At 35.7% G+C, this 19,601-nt stretch overlaps 6 protein-coding genes across 7 annotated transcripts; 2 read left to right on the plus strand and 4 right to left on the minus strand.

Annotated features, from left to right (window-relative positions):
- Window positions 1-5,349: 5,349 nt before the first annotated feature.
- On the minus strand, window positions 5,350-7,047 carry BCIN_16g01370 (hypothetical protein). The gene is made up of 5 exons (XM_001545590.2): window positions 6,919-7,047; window positions 6,675-6,862; window positions 6,506-6,616; window positions 6,186-6,456; window positions 5,350-6,121 (listed from the first exon to the last, which is right to left on the minus strand). The coding sequence occupies exons 1-5, from the start codon at window positions 6,956-6,958 to the stop codon at window positions 5,415-5,417; spliced, it is 1,317 nt and encodes a 438-aa protein (XP_001545640.2). The 5' UTR covers window positions 6,959-7,047; the 3' UTR covers window positions 5,350-5,414.
- Window positions 7,048-7,147: 100 nt separating this feature from the next.
- Bcatp23 lies at window positions 7,148-8,076 on the plus strand. Its single transcript, XM_024697884.1, has 2 exons — window positions 7,148-7,730; window positions 7,787-8,076. Exons 1-2 carry the CDS (start codon window positions 7,224-7,226, stop codon window positions 8,012-8,014), a joined length of 735 nt encoding a protein of 244 aa, XP_024553701.1. The 5' UTR covers window positions 7,148-7,223; the 3' UTR covers window positions 8,015-8,076.
- A 37-nt stretch (window positions 8,077-8,113) lies between these two features.
- On the minus strand, window positions 8,114-9,713 carry BCIN_16g01390 (hypothetical protein). Its single transcript, XM_001545592.2, has 3 exons — window positions 9,470-9,713; window positions 8,466-9,413; window positions 8,114-8,415 (listed from the first exon to the last, which is right to left on the minus strand). The coding sequence occupies exons 1-3, from the start codon at window positions 9,557-9,559 to the stop codon at window positions 8,242-8,244; spliced, it is 1,212 nt and encodes a 403-aa protein (XP_001545642.2). The 5' UTR covers window positions 9,560-9,713; the 3' UTR covers window positions 8,114-8,241.
- Window positions 9,714-10,010: 297 nt separating this feature from the next.
- On the plus strand, window positions 10,011-11,674 carry Bctip41. Its single transcript, XM_001545593.2, has 3 exons — window positions 10,011-10,648; window positions 10,702-11,092; window positions 11,141-11,674. The coding sequence occupies exons 1-3, from the start codon at window positions 10,329-10,331 to the stop codon at window positions 11,258-11,260; spliced, it is 831 nt and encodes a 276-aa protein (XP_001545643.1). The 5' UTR covers window positions 10,011-10,328; the 3' UTR covers window positions 11,261-11,674.
- Window positions 11,675-14,055: 2,381 nt separating this feature from the next.
- On the minus strand, window positions 14,056-16,613 carry BCIN_16g01410 (hypothetical protein). Its single transcript, XM_024697885.1, has 7 exons — window positions 16,325-16,613; window positions 16,180-16,273; window positions 15,477-15,903; window positions 15,119-15,418; window positions 14,952-15,062; window positions 14,644-14,840; window positions 14,056-14,579 (listed from the first exon to the last, which is right to left on the minus strand). The coding sequence occupies exons 1-7, from the start codon at window positions 16,551-16,553 to the stop codon at window positions 14,405-14,407; spliced, it is 1,533 nt and encodes a 510-aa protein (XP_024553702.1). The 5' UTR covers window positions 16,554-16,613; the 3' UTR covers window positions 14,056-14,404.
- An 883-nt stretch (window positions 16,614-17,496) lies between these two features.
- Window positions 17,497-19,440, minus strand: BCIN_16g01420 (hypothetical protein). 2 transcript variants are annotated; one of them, XM_001545597.2, is made up of 2 exons: window positions 19,212-19,440; window positions 17,497-19,130 (listed from the first exon to the last, which is right to left on the minus strand). In XM_001545597.2, the coding sequence occupies exons 1-2, from the start codon at window positions 19,290-19,292 to the stop codon at window positions 17,574-17,576; spliced, it is 1,638 nt and encodes a 545-aa protein (XP_001545647.1). In that variant the 5' UTR covers window positions 19,293-19,440; the 3' UTR covers window positions 17,497-17,573. The 2 variants fall into 2 exon arrangements, with proteins under 2 accessions (XP_001545647.1, XP_024553703.1); XM_024697886.1 differs by having other exon boundaries at window positions 17,497-19,440.
- Window positions 19,441-19,601: the final 161 nt, after the last annotated feature.

Consider the following 19,601-nt stretch of genomic DNA (forward strand, 5'->3'; position numbering starts at 1 on the left):
ATTCTAAAGAATCTAATCAATTTAGGATTATAATATATATATGTAAAAGAGTAGGCTTTTGTATGCAATAATATAGATCTATTCTTTTCTAAATCGATATAAATAGTAATATAATTCTCAATTTATATTATTAACCAGATATGAAAAAGATAATGGATTATATTTTATATTTTATTCTTTTATTATATTATTTGATTGAAAGGGATTTCAATATTTGATATTATACTTTTGAATTAGAAATATAATTATAATATAAAAATATAAAATTCATTTATTAATTTAATAATAATAAAATAAATTATATTAATATTTTTAATAATTCTATTTACAAAATAAATTATATTATTGATTTTATATTTTTCAATATTTTTTTTATTAATATTATTATTAAAGAAAATATATATAATAATTCAAATTATAAAATCTAAATTATAATTATTTCAGGATAAAATATAATTCTGTTGAAATAATATTATTATAAAATTTCGAATTCAAAATTAAATAAACTTTTAAATTTAATATAAGTCAATATTGTTTGTTTCCCAAATCTTTTCTTTTTAAATAATAAAAAAGTAATTGAATTATATATAGTTGATTTTATTATAATAATGAATTTTATTATATATATAATTAATAAATTTGATTATAGTAATAGGAAAGTAATATTATAATAGATTTTTAAATATAAGGAGATTTATTAGAATTACTTTTATGGATGTAATTTCAAAAAAGAAATTCTATTTATAATTTGGATTTTTTATATTATGGTATATTGAATGAAATATAATTATTGAAAATATATTATAAATAATGTTAAAAATGATAAAAAGCTTTATAGGATTATTAATTAATATAAATTAAAAATTAATTTGAAATTGTTTTTTTTATATATTGATAATATTTTTATTGAAAATATTATAAAAAAGATTGAGATTTTATAAAAAAAGATTCTTATTTGTTTTATTGTTATAAACGATTTCGAATAAGATTTATTCAAAAATTGAAATAGATTAGATATTTTAAAATAATTGTTATTGGTTTTAATAAAGAAAATTGAATATAATATAATTAGAGTTTTTAATATTTTGTTAGAAATAGATTGTATTATAATATATATATTTAAGGTTTGTTGATTAATGATTGGATATATTATTTATAGTTTATATGATTGTTATATAATATTCAATTTCTTTTTATATATTTAGAAGTTTGTTAAAATAATTATATTATTTAAGGTTAATAAAAAGGATAAAATTTCTATTTGTTTTTGAAAATCAATTGTATTTATTTTTTGTATTTTAAAAGGTTTGAAGAGAATTATAATTTATCAATTGATATAGATTATATTGATTAATAGAATTTTTAGTTTATAATATGGAGGGATCTTATTCAAAAGGGTTGTTATGGATTTAATTATTTGTTTTATTTATAATATAAAGGTTATGTTTTCTTAAGAATTAAAGATTATTATAATTATTATAAATATTCAAAAGATTTTTAATATTTTTTTTAAATAATAATTATTAAAAAGAATAATTAAATAAGATTAGTTTTTAATCTTTTTGAAATTAATAAATTCTTTTTTTATTAATCGATTTGTTTGGGTGAGATTAAAAAATTCGATTATTTTTAATTATAATATGAAATATAGGATATTCTAAAGCTTTCTTTTTTTTTTAATATTATATATATTATATTTAATAAAATTTATTTTATAAAATATTGAGTTTTATTTTGAATATATTAATAATTTATATTTCTATTAGATTTTTAAATCTTTGAATTTGAATATTTTTGTTTTAATAAATAATATAAGAAAGATTCTAAAATGAAATAATAATAATAAAATCATTTTTGTTTTAAAGAAATTCGAAATAATATATTTAATTTAAAAGAAAAATATTTATATTTTTTAATATATTATTAATAAGAATTTTATTATTATATTTATTATTATTATTGAGAAGGGAATTTAATCAATTCTGAAATAATTTGGGGTATAGTTTAATTGCAATCTTATTTTTAAAAGGTATGTAATTGTTTGGATTATTAAAGTTAGAATGATTGTATATTATATTTATAGTTTTACAAAAATAATCGATAATTTTTTAATTTCAATATTATATAAAGCAATAATAATTTATATTATTCTTTTTTTTATTTATAAAATAGAAATATAGTTTAATAAAAAAACGAAATCATTTTGTATTTAATATATTAATTACAATCTTATTATTTCCTTTTATATAGATTGATATATTAATCTTATTAAACAAATACTTGCTTTTATAATCAAAAGTATTTTCCTTATTTAAAAAACTATTTTTATTATTATTCTCTTTCAAAATATAAACATTCCTTTAATTAATATTCTATTAAATAATATCAAATTCTGCTTTATTATATATATTCAAATAATAAATATATTCTATTTTATAATTTATTGAATTTTATCTTTATTCATTATTAAAAACAAAAGGATCAATTATTAATAGATCTCTAAAATGAAAATTCAATATTTAGGAATCTTATTTCTTAGTATTGTATGGTTTATATTAAAATTTTCTTATTTTTTTTTAAAATATAGAATCGATTTAATAAATAATATAAATAAAAAGATTATTTTAATTAATTTTAAAAAATAATAATTTCGATTTCTTTTTAATAAGGTTTCAATTTTCTTAAATGGTTTTAAATAAATTGAAAATAAAAGGAGATTTATTAATTATAAATATATAATATATTAAAATAAAAAGTAATTAAATATAGAATCAAATATAATCAATTTTATTTTTTATATATTTGATATAAAAATAATTAGAATATATATAAATTTCAAATATATTTTTAAAATTCCTTTATTCAATTAATATTATATTTGATTTTATATAAATAATATATTAATAATTTAATATTTATATAATAATGTATTTGATTTTTTGTAATAGATTTTTTATATTTGTTAAAATATTATACAAATCTTCGATATTTAGATTTATTGATTTTTTAAGTATATTAAAATTGAAGGTAATAAGGTAATTAATAAATTTATTAATTTTAATATTTATAAATTTATTTAGAATATTGGATTTGTTTTAAAATCTATTATTAATAAGATTAATATTATAATTAGAGAATTAAGTTTTTGTATAAAATAATATTGATAATTTAAATAATAATTTATATTTTTGAATATATATAATAAATAAAATCTTTTTTATATAATAAAGCTTTTTTCAAAATTAAATTTATTAAAATAAATATTATATTATATTCTTATTATTCATTTTAAATATAAAGATTTTATATAATATTATAAATAATTTAAATATTAAAATATTAATTTGAAGTATTTTTATAATTATTAAAAGATTTCTAAATATTTGATATTCTATTACAAATTATTTATTTAATTTAAAAAATGATTTAAACAATTATTTTTATTTTTATTAATTATAATAATAAAAAACTTTAATTATTTTTTATTTCTTATATCTTAATTATTAGTTTTGATTAAATTCATTAGAATTATTTAATTCTATTCTAATATTTGTTTTTATTAAAAGCACCTTTTTTCTTTTTCTTTTTTTCTTTTTTTTTATTAAAAAAGATTCTATTTTATTTATATTTTATTAAAACAATAATTAAAAATATAATTGGAATTCTTTTTTTTCTTTTTAATATATATATATTAATATAAATCATTTTTATAAATATTTATTTTTATAGTTTATATATATTGTTTTTTGAAATCATATTTGATTCTTTAAAATCCTTTAAATATAATTGATTTTATTTTAATTAATAAAAAAGGAATTATTCAATTAGATTTTATAACTTTTATATACATAATTTACTTTTTATAGTAATATCTTAAATCTATAATTTAACACATCCCCATATTCTTTGAAAGGTTTCTAAAATTAGCCTTATGCTGGCTCACTGGATATTAATAAATATTACTATTACTATTATTATTAGTATTTCCTTTTTTCAGGATTCTTGGGATTCTCTGTCTTTTTATATTTCAGGATTATAGGATTTCTGGGATTCCATTCTTTTATGCTTTAGGATTATAGGATTTTCGGGATTCCGCTTTTTTGAGTTTCAGGATTTTAGGATTTATAAGGTTTCAAAAACTTTCAGGATTTCCAGAATTTCTATGCCTAGTCCTATTGCGATATGCTAGTTGAGCGCTGTCGATTCTAATTTTATAATTGTAGATTTTCAAGCTTTCAAAGTTTTCAGACTTTTAGATTCTCGAACTTTCATGTTTAAAGCTTTCAATTATTTTATAGCTTTTGAAAACGAAAACCTAGAAGAGGAAGGCAATTCTGTCGATTGCGATCTATCATTTTATCGAAACAGAATCAGTATTAATGAAATAAAAGGGATATAGCATTTTTCAATTTTTTTGAATTCTTGGATTTTTGAAAAGTTTTATATTAAATACTCCTAATTATATCGAATACAATTCACCACTCCACCAACACCTAATCGATATTACTAAAATAAAGGGAAAAAATCGATTCATTAGATTTTAGAAATTAGAAATAGAATTTTAGCTTTTAGTAATTTTATACTATAATATAGCTTCTTTAAATTATAAAGAAATTGAATTTCATAAAATGAAAATATAAATACTACAATAGATCTATTATTATAAATTTAATAAAACTTCAAAGATATATTGATATAATAAAAAGAACCTATCAAATAAGCTTTAAAACTTTTAATTCCTTTAAAACTTTCATAGCTTTTACAACTTTTGAAAACGAAAACCGTAAAAAGAAAAGCTTTGTTACAAAAACATTAATATAAAGTCAACATCGAATCAATCATTTATTCAATAGAGAGTTTTCATATTATATATAGCTTTACTTTCGAAGGAATATTAAAGAATTAATAAAAAGTCTTATACTCTTTTGTATCCTATTATAGACTAGTCGTTACCTTGCATATGTTCTTTACAATCAATATAAAAAATATATCATTAAGAAGCTTTCAATTCAAAAAATGATATAATAATTTTCATTTCCATTCTGCAATTTTGTTAGTTTTAATTTGTTAATTAATTTGTTAATTCATTGAGCTTTGTATTTTGATGTTTTTGTATGGGGTATTTGTAGTTTTTCTTGATTAATTAGTTTTTAGTTATGAATTGTGTTTTAAATCCTGTATGTTAGGATATAAAGTGTATTTCGATCTTATTCAATTATATGAATTTATTATATAACGAATATATTAGTAAATCACCAGTGAAATAAATTGATAATTCCATAAAAAGTTTTCGAGCTTATCAATCCAACAATTGAATTCAAATATTTTATTTGATTGTATTTACTACATTGAATAGAATTGTTAAATTTTTAATTGAGTGATAAAATGAATTTCATTTTCGAATCTAGATCTAATCAACTGAGAACCGGTGTCGCACTTCTACTCCCTCTTTCGAAGAAGCTTATGTTTTCCCTCAAAGCAACATACTCACTATCTGCATAGCCCAATAATCCGTGTATTTCACTACTTCTCATACCTTTAATCCTAGTTATCTCCATTGCACTGTAGTTCACTAGCGCCCTACCCACTTCAACTCCAGACCCTGATACAATCTTTGTATCTGGCGAGCTTGGACGGTCAACAACTACTAGACGCACAGCTTCTTGTTGGGCAAAGCTGCCCTCCACATCTACGATCCCGGCAGGAAGCAGACCAGCTTTGGCCGCCAATGCTCGATGAGCGCCAGCATCAATATAAATCGTTCCATGTGGAGAGAGGCCATGTAGAAGCCAGAAATAGCGGTCCCGGATCGGTTGATGCGATGGAAGAAACCGGGTATGCAGAGGCGGCTCCACGGGTGATGATGCTACACCAGTAAGGGACAGTGTGGAATTGGATCTTGTAATAGTTTCCGGTGTCTGCGATTGCGAAACAACATCACCGGTTTTGCCGCCTGAAGTAGAATGTTTGAGGGATTGAACATAGCTTACAATACTTGCAATGTTCCCTGGGCTAGAGGACCGTGTTATGACAGTTGTTACACCTGCGGAGGTGGCGAGACGGGCAGCAACTATTTTTGTGGACATTCCTCCTGTACCGAGGCTAGAGCCGGCACTTGATACTGAAGACGGAAAGTCAGTGTATATGTTTCGAGAGGGCATAAGAACTGAATGGGGAACGACTACCATCGGCCTGTAATGCGGAGATGTCTTCAACGACCTCAATTGCTTGTGCATCTGGATGCGTTCGAGGATTTTTATCATAGAGACAATCGACATCAGTCATCAGGAACAAGTAATCTGCATGGAGCATAGCTGCAGTGATTGCAGATAGAGTATCATTGTCTCCAAATTTGATTTCAGCTACAGCTAGAGTATCGTTCTCGTTAACGATAGGGATGACGCCCATTTCTAGAAGCTCGTGTAACGTATTCTGAGCATTTCGGTATTGGGTTCGCTAAAAGGTGTAAGCCATGTAGTTATTCATGTTGACATGGTGACCTTACATCTGCGATATCATTTCTTGTGAGTAAAATTTGTGCAACAGGTTGTTGCAAGTGAGCGAACAAGCTATCCCATAGACTTATAAGGCGACACTGTCCTATTGCTGCTAAAGCCTACAACCATCACTATCAGCAAAATATTTACTGATTAGCTGCTTTGAACGAGACATACTTGTACTCGGGGAAGATGTTTTGGCCTCTTATCCAAGTCCATTCTTCGAAGTCCAACCCCAATGGCTCCGGAGGATACAATAATAACTTTGTGTCCATCTTTGTGAAGCCTCACAGCAGTTTCCACAATTAAACTCAAAATACTCAACAACGGCTCATGAGTTTTCTCATCCACGATGGAACTGGTTCCTGTCATATCCCGTGACTCAGCTTCTGGCCTTTGAAAAGAAGAGGTTTGCACGTACCTAATTTTATAACTATAGTTAAGGATTTTGGGGGTTTCATCTTGCCTACGTTCACCTTGTGATGTAGAATATGTTTGTCAAGATATTTAAAAACGGCGTATAACGTATATGTATACCTCGCAAGGCATCAAAGAAATGAATGTTGTCTTGGCTCGCTCGAGCTTGGGTTGATTTATATCAATCTCAGGCCGGCAGAATTTTCCCACCGCCCACCAAAAGTCGTTTCTGTGAACAATTGTTGTATCCACAAACAGCGCCCTACTTGGTACATCGAAAGGCGTAAGTCTTGTAGCTACGTATCCACGATGTCATCCTCGGAGGGAAATAAGCCTCCGCTTGTTCCAGACTCTACAAAGGAGTCGGAACCGCAATTTGACCCAACTGCTCGAACACGCAATTGGTTCTCTATCCTCCTTGGCACAATGCCTCCATCCCACCAGATACTCTATCGCGAAGATCAATATGCTCGTCATGAGAAGCGCGACTGCGACAGATGTGAAGAATGGCGGGACTATAACTTAAAATACTCACCAATCGTCATATTCATGCAAAAAAACATACGAGATCTCAATGGGAAGCTTGATGCAGATAACATACGCTGCAGGAGATGTCCCACACGAATCACAGAAGATGGGAAAACGGTGAGGCAAGGCGGGGGTTTCAGCCCCGAGCATGGCATTCAATTGTGTGCGAATGAGATGAGGGATAGTAAACATGTGGAAGATACGCTGGCACATGAAATGGTGCACGCCTGGGATCATTTAAGATGGAAGGTGGACTGGGGAGATCTGCGACATGCAGCTTGTTCAGAGGTTTGTCTGCCCTGGCCTAGTACGAGTACAGAAAAAACAGCTAAACGATAATATAGATCAGAGCAGCGAGTCTGAGTGGAGAATGTAGATGGGCAAGAGAATTCTGGACGAGAAATAACTACAGGGTAACGCAACAACATCAGGATTGCGTGCGCAGGAGAGCAGTCAAGTCGGTATTGGCCAGACCTTGGTGTAAGGATGATGTTCAAGCCGTGAGGGTAGTTAACGAAGTTTGGGATTCATGTTACTCAGATACTCGACCCTTTGACGAGATCTACAAGTGAGGTCGTTATGAGATATGCCCATGTAATAACAGAAAGTTTGCTTTGTTAAATAATCGTATTCAGTACTTAGGTACTCGGGTATAGAAATGTATATCAAGATAGGCGCCAGCGTAATGAAAACATTAGATGCAAATCCCAAACTCTTACTCAACTTGTTTCGCCCCGAGAGTCATCTCAATCATTCTACTCCTTAAACGCCAATGCTAAAAAAAAACAGAATTCGTCATTCATTCCTCACGGGTCTCCAAGGGAGTTTTGCTACTCTCCAGCGGAGACTTGCTACCAGTGGATTTTGAATCCCGCATGCTAGCTCGCTCACCCTTCACACAGTGCTTGATGATCCAGGGGTGCTTCTCAACCTGTTCGAGGGGAATTCGTTTCTCGGGATCAAGTACCAGTAGCTATGACAATAATTAGCGTGAGACGAATGTTGAGATGAGTTTGAACATACCCTCTTAATCAGATCCTTTGCCTCGGAGGAAACAAAGCCTGGAATTGTCATTTCACATCTTGCTATCCTCCTGTGTGTCATGACTACAGTGTCCTCGAAAGGAGCCTCGCCGACTAGGAACTCGTACATCAACACACCTAGACTCCACAAGTCGACCTTCTCGTTGTAATAGTTGCTGTTGCTCTGCAACATCTCAGGTGGAAGATAATCTAAAGTTCCACACATTGTATTTCTTCTGCCGTTAGGTGCATGAACACTCCAACCAAAGTCTGCGATTTTGAGCTCGCCATGGATGCCAACCAGAATATTTTCTGGTTTTATGTCCCGATGCATGACATGCTTCTTGTGGAGATACTTCAGAGCGGCAGCCATTTGCGCAATGTAGTGAGCTGCTTTCCATTCCGGAAATTTTGTCTCTCTACGAAGATGCTTGTAAAGTTCTCCTTTGCCAGCAAATTCTAGGATTAGGAAGACTCGCTTGCTGTCATGAAAATGGCCATACAACTGGAGGATATTTGGGTGCCGCAGATTACTCTGAATTTCGATTTCCCGTCGGACCTGCTTCTCTACCTTGCCCTTTTGTATCTCATTTTTGTGTAAAACTTTCAGGGCACAAACAAATCCAGTGCTACGTTCTCTTGCGAGATATACACGGCCGAATTTGCCTTTTCCGAGAGGCCGACCAATTTCGAACATGCCTAGATGAAACTGTTTTACTGGAGCTGGCTCCTGATACATGGGGTTCGATTTGCGCTCGATTCTGACAGCTTGTTCAGAATCTCGGTATGATGTAGTTGGTTTTCTTGAAGGAGAAGCTGGCTCCTGTGATGAACCTGCGACTGTTGTGATTGTGTTTACTGTATTCTTATTTTGCAAGGCCATCTTGAGAAGGTTTGCTCGATTGGCATTTTGTGATAATTGTGTGCTGGAAGATGTAGTAGATGCGATCTGCTCAGTATCCATTAGCTACGACGTATTTGAATCTTGAGGCCAAATTTGTTCACCTTGGCCATGTATTTCTTTCCTTCCCCTGGATCGTTCTCATCATTCACAGACATCCGCTCAAAGCGCGATTCAAGGGCATGGGCAGCCATTGTGAACTATCCGAAAGAAAGGGCAAGAATTGAGGGAAAATGATGAAAGGATCTGGTCGATTGAAGATGTTTGAAGGTGTTTGACTGCTAGGTTAGTAAAATAGTGGATGATAGCGAGAGTATTATTGATATATTCGAGAGATCTTTGGAAATCCAAGGTGACGGGACGAGACGAGAGTTTATTATTTAGAAAAGCTGGAAAAGGCAGCGGCTAAAAAGTCAATGCTTGTTGACACAGCAACACACGAAACGGATCCGAGAATTGCCCAGTGAAGAGTGAGATTTCGGAAGAGGCTTGAGCGGGAGAGCGGAGAGAGGAAAGCTTCCCCCACCCACCACGCCACGTGCACACTCAAACAACTAAAGCAGCCTTGTTTCGTCTCACCCCACCAAACAGGCATAGATAGATGGCATGCATTCACACCAGCCCTAGGTTGTCAACCTCCCTCCAGAATATACCATCATCACATCGCTCTTGAACTAGAAGTGGAAGTGGAAGTGGAAGTAGAAGTGGAACTGGCACTCGAACTGGAACTCGAACCCGAACTCGAACCCGAACTCAAACCCGAACTCAAACCCGAACCTAAGCTGTTACTCGACTGAGCTAGGATTAAAGCTCTTCCTTTGCCTTGGCTCGCATTTCATATCCGCCAAAGACGAAAGTCGAAGAGAGCCATCTTGAACTTGATCAGGACCTGAACCAGACTCGGACCAAGTTGACCATTTGCATCATCTCACATATCCAATCTACAATCTACAATCTACAATTATGGCATTCAACGGTCCTATCAATGAGACTTACCCAATGCCCAGTGCGGCAGATACCGCTACTGTGTCGCATACTCAGAAAGGCTTCAAGATTAGCGCACGTAAGCTTCCAATCTCGAAATCAGGTCCAATAGATGAGATGTCAGAGAAGCTCGGTATACCGGTTCCAGAGATGATCTTTGGTGATAATATGGTTGCGATCGAGCACGTAGCGAGTGGGTGGCGCATGGAGTTCAACGCATACGATGCCCTAGATCGCGTGGACAAGACGGATAAAAATATGTTAAAAGTAGCTTATTCAAAAGAGTGGTCAAGTAGCAGGTACAGAATCGGAATTTTTTGATTTTCGACATGTCAATGCTGACATGATTCAGGGAGAAAACCCACGAAGGCATCAAAGAAATCGTTAAGCCATTCGACTGGTCGTATACAACAGATTACAAAGGCACTATAACCAACGGGAAATTATTCACATTGGACAACTCCGATCCGATACCTATTGCCCTTCTTAAGCGTCAAGATCCTATTCTGTTTTTCGAAGAGGTTGTCTTATACGAAAGTGAGCTAGACGACAACGGAATATCTGTGTTTTCTTGCAAATTGCGGGTTATGCCTGACCGAATGCTTCTCTTGTGCAGATTGTTCATGAGACTTGATAATGTTCTTGTTAGGATCAGGGATACCAGGATCTATGTCGATTTCAACACAAGCAAGGTAATTCGGGACTACACCGAGAGAGAAGATGCATTTGACACTGTCAAAAAAGTAAGTCAAATCATCAATTTCTTCAAAGAATTCACTAATTTATAGTAGAACCTCCTTTACTCTGGTAAACTACCGGACGATCTTACTATAGCCATGCGTGATCCAAATCAGATTGCCCACCTAGTACCAGAAGTTACTCATACGATCGAGAATCTGACGCTTCCTTAAGCTCTACTCCAAATATAGACTTGAATACTATTTGAAAATAAGAGAACGCCACTTAATGGGTGCGAAATAGAATGAGGACTCAGTGTCGAAACTAATTAGCGTCGCTCTGCAAAGGATGAACTAATACAATATCAAAAACACAACAGTATCTTGGCTTGGGAGAGCCATAGCCTATCGCAAACCATAGGTGTAACTCACAGCTGTCGTAAGTGGACAAAATCGAAGGGGTTGGAAATTGGGGGTCATCCAAGAATAATGTTAATAATTTCGTCACAACATTTTGGCAACAGGCGCACAACTAATGATTTCTGTTGTGCCAGACAATTGGGCATAAAATTTCCAAGAATGAGTGTATAGCTTTCGGGGCCCATGGTGGCCAATTGCATAAGGCAGAGGCTAATCTGGATGAACGCAATACACACCCTTATCGAAGTTTATATTTCATATCATTTCAATCTTCACCTGAAACTTGATATCAATGAAGTTTTTACCTAGTATTCAAGCTCTATACTCAGGCGAGCCCAACTTCGAGAATTCCAGGGACGGCAGCATAATAGAGCCACACCATGCCTTGGAAGAGTTGGTAAATTGTCCTGCGCTGTGTAATGCTAGGCAAAAGTATCAAATACGGCCAACACTTTCCACGTTTTGTTGTTGGGGGATCCAACAACATGCCATAATTCCCATCAGCAACAACTCAGCACTAGTGTGCCTCATATTCAGCCATTTTTTATGCTTGCGGGAACAATTTTACTTCTATACACGCTCCGCGTCTACTTTACCTGTACGCACAAGGTGTTTTTATACAAAAAATGATATTTGACCATTGCTATGAAGCGGATATAGAATTGCTGCATCAAAGCTCCTGAAACTATATGATATTGGGAGTAAAAAGACCATCGCTAGATTGCAAGATAACTATAAGCATGGAAGATGTGAGCGTCAATGACTCGACACGAAGGGAGCATCTTTGTTTATCGAAAGAAAGTTCAATGCCTAAAAAAACACCCATTAACTCACCGATGCCTTGGATAAACCGACTTGAATCTCTCATTATTCATAGTTACAATATTACCTCGAAGTTATTCACATGACGATGCAATCATCACTGGATTTAAAAGTTCAGCTCTGTAACAATTTCTTCAAATGGGGGCTAGAATGAATCTGTTGCATATATAGTTTTGTTCCACATGGCCATAATCATACTATGCACCTCTTAGTGATGACTCAAGAGGCTTTACTTGACAAGTAAAGCTTTTCAATTTTCAGATTCGTGCCCATCCAAGATCGCCCCGGAGACGGAAGCGGGCTCCAGTCGTATAGCTCATTTCATCAACAATCATTTATGAACATGCGAACTTTCGTTAGTGAGCAATTTCTCTCATTTTATCGAATACAGATTTCCCTACTCCGGGGAGATGAAGATCGTGGGAAGGTACATCGAATCAACGGTATCAACAGCATTGCAGAATGCGAAATCTAGAGAAGGAATTCATGGCATGGCGATTGAACAGATTGCCGACTACAGCCAGCTCCAATTTGCACCTCGTATAGTCAGGAACAGGGCCTTTAGAGGTAAGACGTGACCAAACTCAGTGACAATTTACTTGGACCTAGTCACTTTATTGACACATGTATATAAGCTCGTATCGATCGGTATTAATGTATGCAAGTGTGTTGCTCGTTAGGACTAAAGGGGGAAAATTGGACCTGATTGCCAATTTATCCAGATCTAGTCGGGCGGTTCAACGTATGTTCTTCAACATCTCGGTAATCCAATGTGATTGTTGAAGACTTTGTCATTTCAGCACGTGGTAGTTGATGAATCGGCCAGTTGCCTGGTCGCTATAGCCTCCAATATACATGTGTCACGCGCCAACACTCCTGTTTCCGTGCCATTTATCTTTGGGAGCGCAAGCTTTCCGGGGCCGTCAGCCTTTTTCTACAACTTACGTAGAGGTAGACATCAAAGAGAGAACATAGGATGGACAAATTTTTATGATGATTTCCTAGCGATATCTTCATTTTTGTCCTAGTATACTCCTGGATCGAAGGTCATTCTAGTTTGGGTATCCGACGGAGGCTTCTCAAATTAACAACCTTAACCGTTCTTTTTACGAAGAGGAACTGTTGGGCCCTTCTTGATCCCATTTTAACTCTAGCCGGTGATTTCCAACATTCTATTGCCCATAAAACATACACACGAGATCACTTACCTGAATTCTCTGTGCTCCTCAAAATGATGTTTGGCAGAGCAATTACGTCACTTTGCCTGGCCATCTCTCTTCTCACCTGTGTTCATAGCATCGGGTCGTCATTCTATCCCATTAGTGGCGTTAAAACTGGCATCGATGCACAGGCTGGAACCAGACTTGCATGAAGGATATCCTGGATCTTCAAAACGACGTTCCAACTTAGTATATATGCTTGAATTTTTACATTTGGCTTAATTCTAACAAAAAAGTCAATATCAACCACCGCAGAGCGATCATTACAAACGCAGCTGAGCTTTCTGCTAATATCACTGCAACTTTGAATGCATTGTACAATCTTGGGAGAGTGTTCAGCGGCTCTAGGAGGAAGATATATGAGAGCAGGGAGTATTCGGTGGCTATTTAGGCTCTGTCTATGGCACTTGATGAGAGGTTCACCGCCAGGCTGTACACTGAAGGTAGCATTCCCGCAGCCTCATTTTCTGTGATGCCTCCTCCAGTTGCCGATGGAGGAAACCCTTCAAGGTTGACTTGTCACAATGAATTCACATTAGCAGACGCTATCAAAGCAGTGGACGTCTCTGATATCGAAGTCATGGTGAATTGTCTGAAAGCGAATCTACGATGGACTTTTCAGAAAAGGGATGGAACAGTGGTACCAATGGAACAGGTTTCAGACCTCATCACCTTACAAGACGAGATTGTTACCCATCCAGCAGACGAGACGAAACTCCCTTGTAGATCCTAATACCCGAAATTGTCTGATGATCTCCTTATAGCAGGCAATCGCATAGTTATGGAACAAAAACTCTTTACCCCGAAATAACGAGCGGAAAGACGGGTGGTTCAAGCTCCTAAGTGCAATACAGACGCCCGATAGAGTTTCAACAGAGCTGAATAACTATTTCAAATTTTGCACCCCGCCGCTTCTTTACTCCCCGTTATCATGCTTGACTATAACCCTAATACCTCTGCTTCCTGATGCTGGCGCTGCAACAAAACGATCTCTCTTGATTTCCACATCTCTCTTCGTAGTTTGATAGAGCTCAAGATCAAAACGTTTGAGTATATACGCTGTTGTGAGAAACAACTCTGCATACGCTAGGCTGTTTTTGAGATTATTATGTTAGTCAGAATACTGAAGAGGTAGGAAAATGGTGAATTTCATACTTCATACCAAGGCATATTCTGGTCCCCTTGCAAAAAGGTACAAAATACTTGTCTAGTCTATGTTTGCGCACTGTATCTTTGGCTGCCGAATCGTCTGAGACTGAATCTGTAAGCCAGCGGGCGGGCTCGAATTCATTAGGAGAGGGGAAAATCTCGGGGGAGTAGTGGATCATATAGTAAGACATGCTTGTTGGTGTCTAGATTTACGTTAAAATGATAAAGGTGGCCAGGGGAAAGAAAATGGTAAGGAGAGCTTTAGACATCGATGGAAATCGATACAAGCGGCCATGGAAAAGGGTCATACATACACCAGCAGGAATTGTCCATTCCTGGAACTTCATGTCTTCATTAGGTGCGACTCTAGGGAGACGTGAGGTTACCACGCTTGACAGACGCAATGCTTCGGTCACAGCCGCCGACTGTGAGGACGTTCGTTAGTAGCGATCTACATTCTCAATGTCTCCAGTTGGCTCACCAGAAATGGTAGATTTTCCAATCGCCCCCATGTAATGTCTTCACCCAAGGTGCTAATTTCATCCTTGACTCTCAATAGCATTTCTGGATTGTCCAGGAGATGATAAAACAATACGGCTAAAGTTTGAGCCGTAGTCTCACCTCCAGCTCCAACCATGATGTTTCCATCATCAGCCAAGCGCTTAATAGTCTTTTCCTCGGGAGGAAGAAGATTACTATCGCGGAGTTCGTGGAATATTGTATTTTGACGACCCCCAACATCTTCATGATTCAAAATACGTGCCACTAGTTTTCTTGAATTCTATTAAATACAGTTAGGTGCCTGTTTGTGAATATGGAAAGAAAGATTTTCGACTGACTCTGTGGTGTCCCATTACCGGCCCAGCTAGGCTATCAGGCAGCCAAGATAAAATTTTATACAGTATAGGGAAATGCATAACAATAGTCGTTATAGACATGACTTGAGAAAGGGTGGTGCTCCAAATTTCAGCCAGATTCTCATCAGTCAGAGCGCCGAAGGCTTCTCCGTAACAATAATCGGAAATCACATCCAAAGTAAGGGACGAGAACGCCACTCGAAGGTTGATGGGCTTTGCTTCCGCGCAATGCGACTGAAATACATCAGACAGTAGAGATAACTTGGATTTGATAAGCGGCTCCGTAGCCACAATAGATCGCTTGGAGAAGAAAGAGTTGACGGCGTTCCTTCGAAGGCGATGAAGGTCATGTCCTATAGTTTCAAAAGAACTTCCTGGAGAACCACCAGCATTAACAAACCATGGATATCTGTCATCGTTTATTAGTACAAGCACCGCAAAAAAATCTAATGACTTTTTGAGGTGTGAACCAAAAGCACAAGTGCATTCTTAGACACACCAATCGACCTTGTCGTTCTTTTCATTCTCTGTATTTCAAAAATACACGAGTATGGTGTAAGAAATCAACAGTTCAATGACTGCTAGGAGATTGCATGAGTGGAAATGGCCCGACTTGAGGGCTTCACAGAAAGACACTGGAGCGAGAAAGCTTCCAAACTCAACATAAAATTCGTCCATGACCTACTTTTCACGTCTTCTGGTATTGCCCGCGTATAATTCGTCATAATAGTCCACATCATTGATATGCAATTCAAAAGGATTAATGCGCACGATTGGGCCTGCAATTTTCAGTCGCGATGAAAAGTCAAGGAGGGAACAATTAACCATACCGTACTCTTCGTGCATTCGTTTGATTTCCCAAAGCCATTGTCCATCACGCACGACGTTGAAGTAGATCTCATACCACGATGTCAAAGCTGCAAGCTTTGGGCCCGGAAACTTGGCAATGGGACTTAAATATAGACGATATATAACGCCATAGATGGTCCACAGTGATAAGGATAAAAAAAGTATAATTTCTAGATAAGTAATGTTCGTCGTGTTGGAGGAGAAAAACATCTTGGCATGTAGCTCATGCTATCAAAATTAACCTAAATTTTGTATGTCTGTGCAGTATTCGAATGATTATTGAGCGATGGAAGTAACGCATCTCAGTGTCTCGGGATAATGGAGATGATATATGGGCAGCACAAGTTTCCATTGAACTGCGACGCAATTGCCGAGCTCGCGGAAGTTTAAGAACCCACTTAACGTAATGTAACAGGCTCTTCATTGGGATATCGTAAGCACAAACAGGCATAATGTTGAATGCCGTAGAACGATGACGGGTATCAATGCAAGGGAATGTGACGCATCATTGGAGGACATTTCACAAGGCCCACAGTCCCGCAGATAAGCAAGAAACATCAAGACATCATTGGAGGACAAAACATTAACGGGTTGAAATAAGGCGATGCATAGCACGTCGTCTTTGTATTGAGAAGCAGGAGGAAACTGACGGCTTCTGATTTTCCTATACGAGAACAAGAGCACTCAATGGCACAGGCCAAACGTGATTGGTATTATTATTTCTCGCTGACACGGCTATGTGCATGCATGCGTATGATTAATCTTTCTCAATGTCAGCAGATCCAACTCTATGATATATCATATAGATCTTCTAGTTATATAAACTCCACGACTTTACATCACACTTTCCCTGTTGTGTAATAGAATTTTGACATATGATTGTTAAAGTGGACCGAAATTGATGAATTTGACCGAAATTCTCACCCAGGAACAGGGAATGCGCGATGACTTCATTTTGAAAGGGTCTTATATCATGTGAAGTTGTCGAGTTTTATACGGTACATAACAGACAGAACACTTATACTATTGTACTATACGTGCATAGACAAAAATCTGCGAGAAGCTTAGATAATAAGCGATCATTTTCTAGACTTGTCGAGGCCAATTATAATGGGTAGAAGAAACAAAAAAACAATAAATAGTGGGTAGTTTTTGATGAGTAAGATTGAGTACAAAATTTTGTCAGATATTTATATTTATCTAAAAAATTGGCTACTGGAAACTCGCGGCTCAGACGGTGATAGCTGCTGTCATCGCCTCTAATTTTTCCTCGTCACACTTGTGACATGCACAATCCATGCCAAACCAAGGCATAAGTTTCCGTCGTCTTTCTTCAAGACCCTTGCCTTTCCCAATATACGAAATAAACATTTCCTCCCCGTTTTTGATATCTCTCTCAGCAAACATGGTAACTGTACTATTTTCATCGTCGTGTCTCCAATCAATGTTGGGATCGCAGCTATGATTGAACATCGAATATAAAGGATTTACGCCGGTTCCGCAGATATCGTCGAAAGTTTGCCCGTGTTTATTGTTTTGCAAACGACAATAAATAGTGTGCAAAACCCATGTATCATATGCGCTGTTCGCGAATACATCGATACCAAGCTCACGAAGAATGCGGATTGGCGTTATGATGTGATCCTTGAAATTCAACACAACGAGTTGAGGGCTGTTTGGATTGTATGCGGGTGTGAGACGTGAGATGAGAGAAGTCTTCAGAGGACTGGCGACATCTTCTTTCAAAGAAAGGGCGAGAACGCGGAGAAATAATTTGGATCCCATAGACGATTCTCTGGAGTTTGACAAAGATTCTGACTCGGTCCCAAGTAAGAAATCTAGATCTTTACCACAAACGATGGTATGATAACTATCCAGTGCATTTTGAGAGCAGGAAGAGCTACAGTACAAAGTTTTACAGCACGAATTTTCGATTTTGTCCAAGAATGGTCCACAACAAGCTGGGCAGCGATCAGCACTGTCAACTACAGCAGCAAGCGTAGGGTCAACAAGAACTGTTTCTTGTGCCAGAATATCTCTTGTTGCCACAACGCCAAGTACGTCTATCTCCGACACTTCTTCAGGCGATTGAGCCAATCTAATTGTGCTCTTTGAGACAACGCAATTGGATGATGCAGAGGCAAATTCGAACGCAACCTTTTCTATTACTTCGTCGGATCTTGCAATAACATCTTCGGTCATCCATGGATATGCTGTTGGGTAGACGCTTCCATTGTAAAGTGTAGTTTTCATGGCTTCGGTTGTCATCTCTTCATCGTCAACATACCCTTGAAGGATATTTTGCCGTTGCTCGAACCATGATTCCGCATTCGTTACTTCCGAAGGGAAAACCTGATCATCTGGAAACTTGGCCACCGCGTCTTTACTTACCTCGAGATAATCTGCGCAGCAATTGGAGGCCATCAACCCTTCCATCAGCTCCGACCAGATCTGAAGCTCCAGTCTTTTTAACAAAATTGTAACTAAAGCCCGAAGAGATTCTGGCGTAGCAACCTGTGCTTTTCTGGGCATCCATGCTGGGTGAGTTTGATGAAGCTGCCATATCTTCTGACTATATGCTTTATAAGCGTCAGTGCCCAATGTAGAATCATTCTCTAAGGCTGCTTCGACTAGAAGCCTGGCTTTTTGAACGTCGCCAAGAGCAAGTTCTGGGTACCCTAATCGGCGGAGACAATTTCCCCGATTAAGCCAGTTTTCCGGGTCGTATGGGGTTTCTGTAATATCCTTTGTGAATTGAGAAAAGTCTTGGATTTCGGACTCCAAGGCCTAAGAAGAGAAGGAATTGATCAGCGAAAACTTCAAGCAGCCTACCCAGGACTACAAGGAAAAGAAAAAATTGAGACAAACTTCGGCCTCTAAAACTTGATGAGGAGCAATTTCACAAGCTGAGGATGGCTTGTATAACTCTGGTCTCCATGGTGAATCCATCCTGACAAATATAGAAAAGAAAGACTGGCGAGGAAAGTTGTTGGCGGGTTGAATCAGTTCTCTTACTCAATGTTGTGATGTCATATACTAGAATGAATGATTGTGTCTCGAGTGTGATAATATGGATCAAAGAAATCAAAAAGAGATCAAAGAGCATGGGTGCTCTTGTGATGGACAGTGGTGGCAACTTTGTGTGCGCCTTTCGCTAAAATTCTACCTAGTGATATATAGTATGCGGTGGACTCAACCCACTAATACAATACGGTTAAGCCAACCCCAACCTAGCCCTAAAAGATTTTGGGAGTAGGT

This window comes from Botrytis cinerea, chromosome 16, assembly GCF_000143535.2.
Source record: "Botrytis cinerea B05.10 chromosome 16, complete sequence".
Lineage (NCBI taxonomy): Eukaryota > Fungi > Ascomycota > Leotiomycetes > Helotiales > Sclerotiniaceae > Botrytis > Botrytis cinerea.

Bases quoted from the DNA above. Each gene is read 5' to 3' on its own strand.
- BCIN_16g01390 (XM_001545592.2), bottom strand. From the start codon at position 9,559: ATGGCTGCCCATGCCCTTGAATCGCGCTTTGAGCGGATGTCTGTGAAT. The intron at 9,414-9,469 runs GTGAACAAATTT...GATACTGAGCAG, and splicing joins GAAAGAAATACATGGCCAAG to ATCGCATCTACTACATCTTC. The intron at 8,416-8,465 runs GTATGTTCAAAC...TTATTGTCATAG, and splicing joins CAAAGGATCTGATTAAGAGG to CTACTGGTACTTGATCCCGA.
- Bctip41 (XM_001545593.2), top strand. From the start codon at position 10,329: ATGGCATTCAACGGTCCTATCAATGAGACTTACCCAATGCCCAGTGCG. The intron at 10,649-10,701 runs GTACAGAATCGG...GACATGATTCAG, and splicing joins AAAGAGTGGTCAAGTAGCAG to GGAGAAAACCCACGAAGGCA. The intron at 11,093-11,140 runs GTAAGTCAAATC...AATTTATAGTAG, and splicing joins CATTTGACACTGTCAAAAAA to AACCTCCTTTACTCTGGTAA.
- BCIN_16g01410 (XM_024697885.1), bottom strand. From the start codon at position 16,553: ATGTTTTTCTCCTCCAACACGACGAACATTACTTATCTAGAAATTATA. The intron at 15,904-16,179 runs GTAGGTCATGGA...AAACGATGACAG, and splicing joins AATACCAGAAGACGTGAAAA to ATATCCATGGTTTGTTAATG. The intron at 14,841-14,951 runs GTATGTATGACC...ACGTAAATCTAG, and splicing joins AATGGACAATTCCTGCTGGT to ACACCAACAAGCATGTCTTA.
- BCIN_16g01420 (XM_001545597.2), bottom strand. From the start codon at position 19,292: ATGGATTCACCATGGAGACCAGAGTTATACAAGCCATCCTCAGCTTGT. The intron at 19,131-19,211 runs GTTTGTCTCAAT...TTCTCTTCTTAG, and splicing joins ATCAAGTTTTAGAGGCCGAA to GCCTTGGAGTCCGAAATCCA.
- Bcatp23 (XM_024697884.1), top strand. From the start codon at position 7,224: ATGTCATCCTCGGAGGGAAATAAGCCTCCGCTTGTTCCAGACTCTACA. The intron at 7,731-7,786 runs GTTTGTCTGCCC...ACGATAATATAG, and splicing joins GACATGCAGCTTGTTCAGAG to ATCAGAGCAGCGAGTCTGAG.
- BCIN_16g01370 (XM_001545590.2), bottom strand. From the start codon at position 6,958: ATGAAACCCCCAAAATCCTTAACTATAGTTATAAAATTAG. The intron at 6,863-6,918 runs GTACGTGCAAAC...GGGATATGACAG, and splicing joins AACTATAGTTATAAAATTAG to GAACCAGTTCCATCGTGGAT. The intron at 6,617-6,674 runs GTATGTCTCGTT...TGATGGTTGTAG, and splicing joins AACATCTTCCCCGAGTACAA to GCTTTAGCAGCAATAGGACA.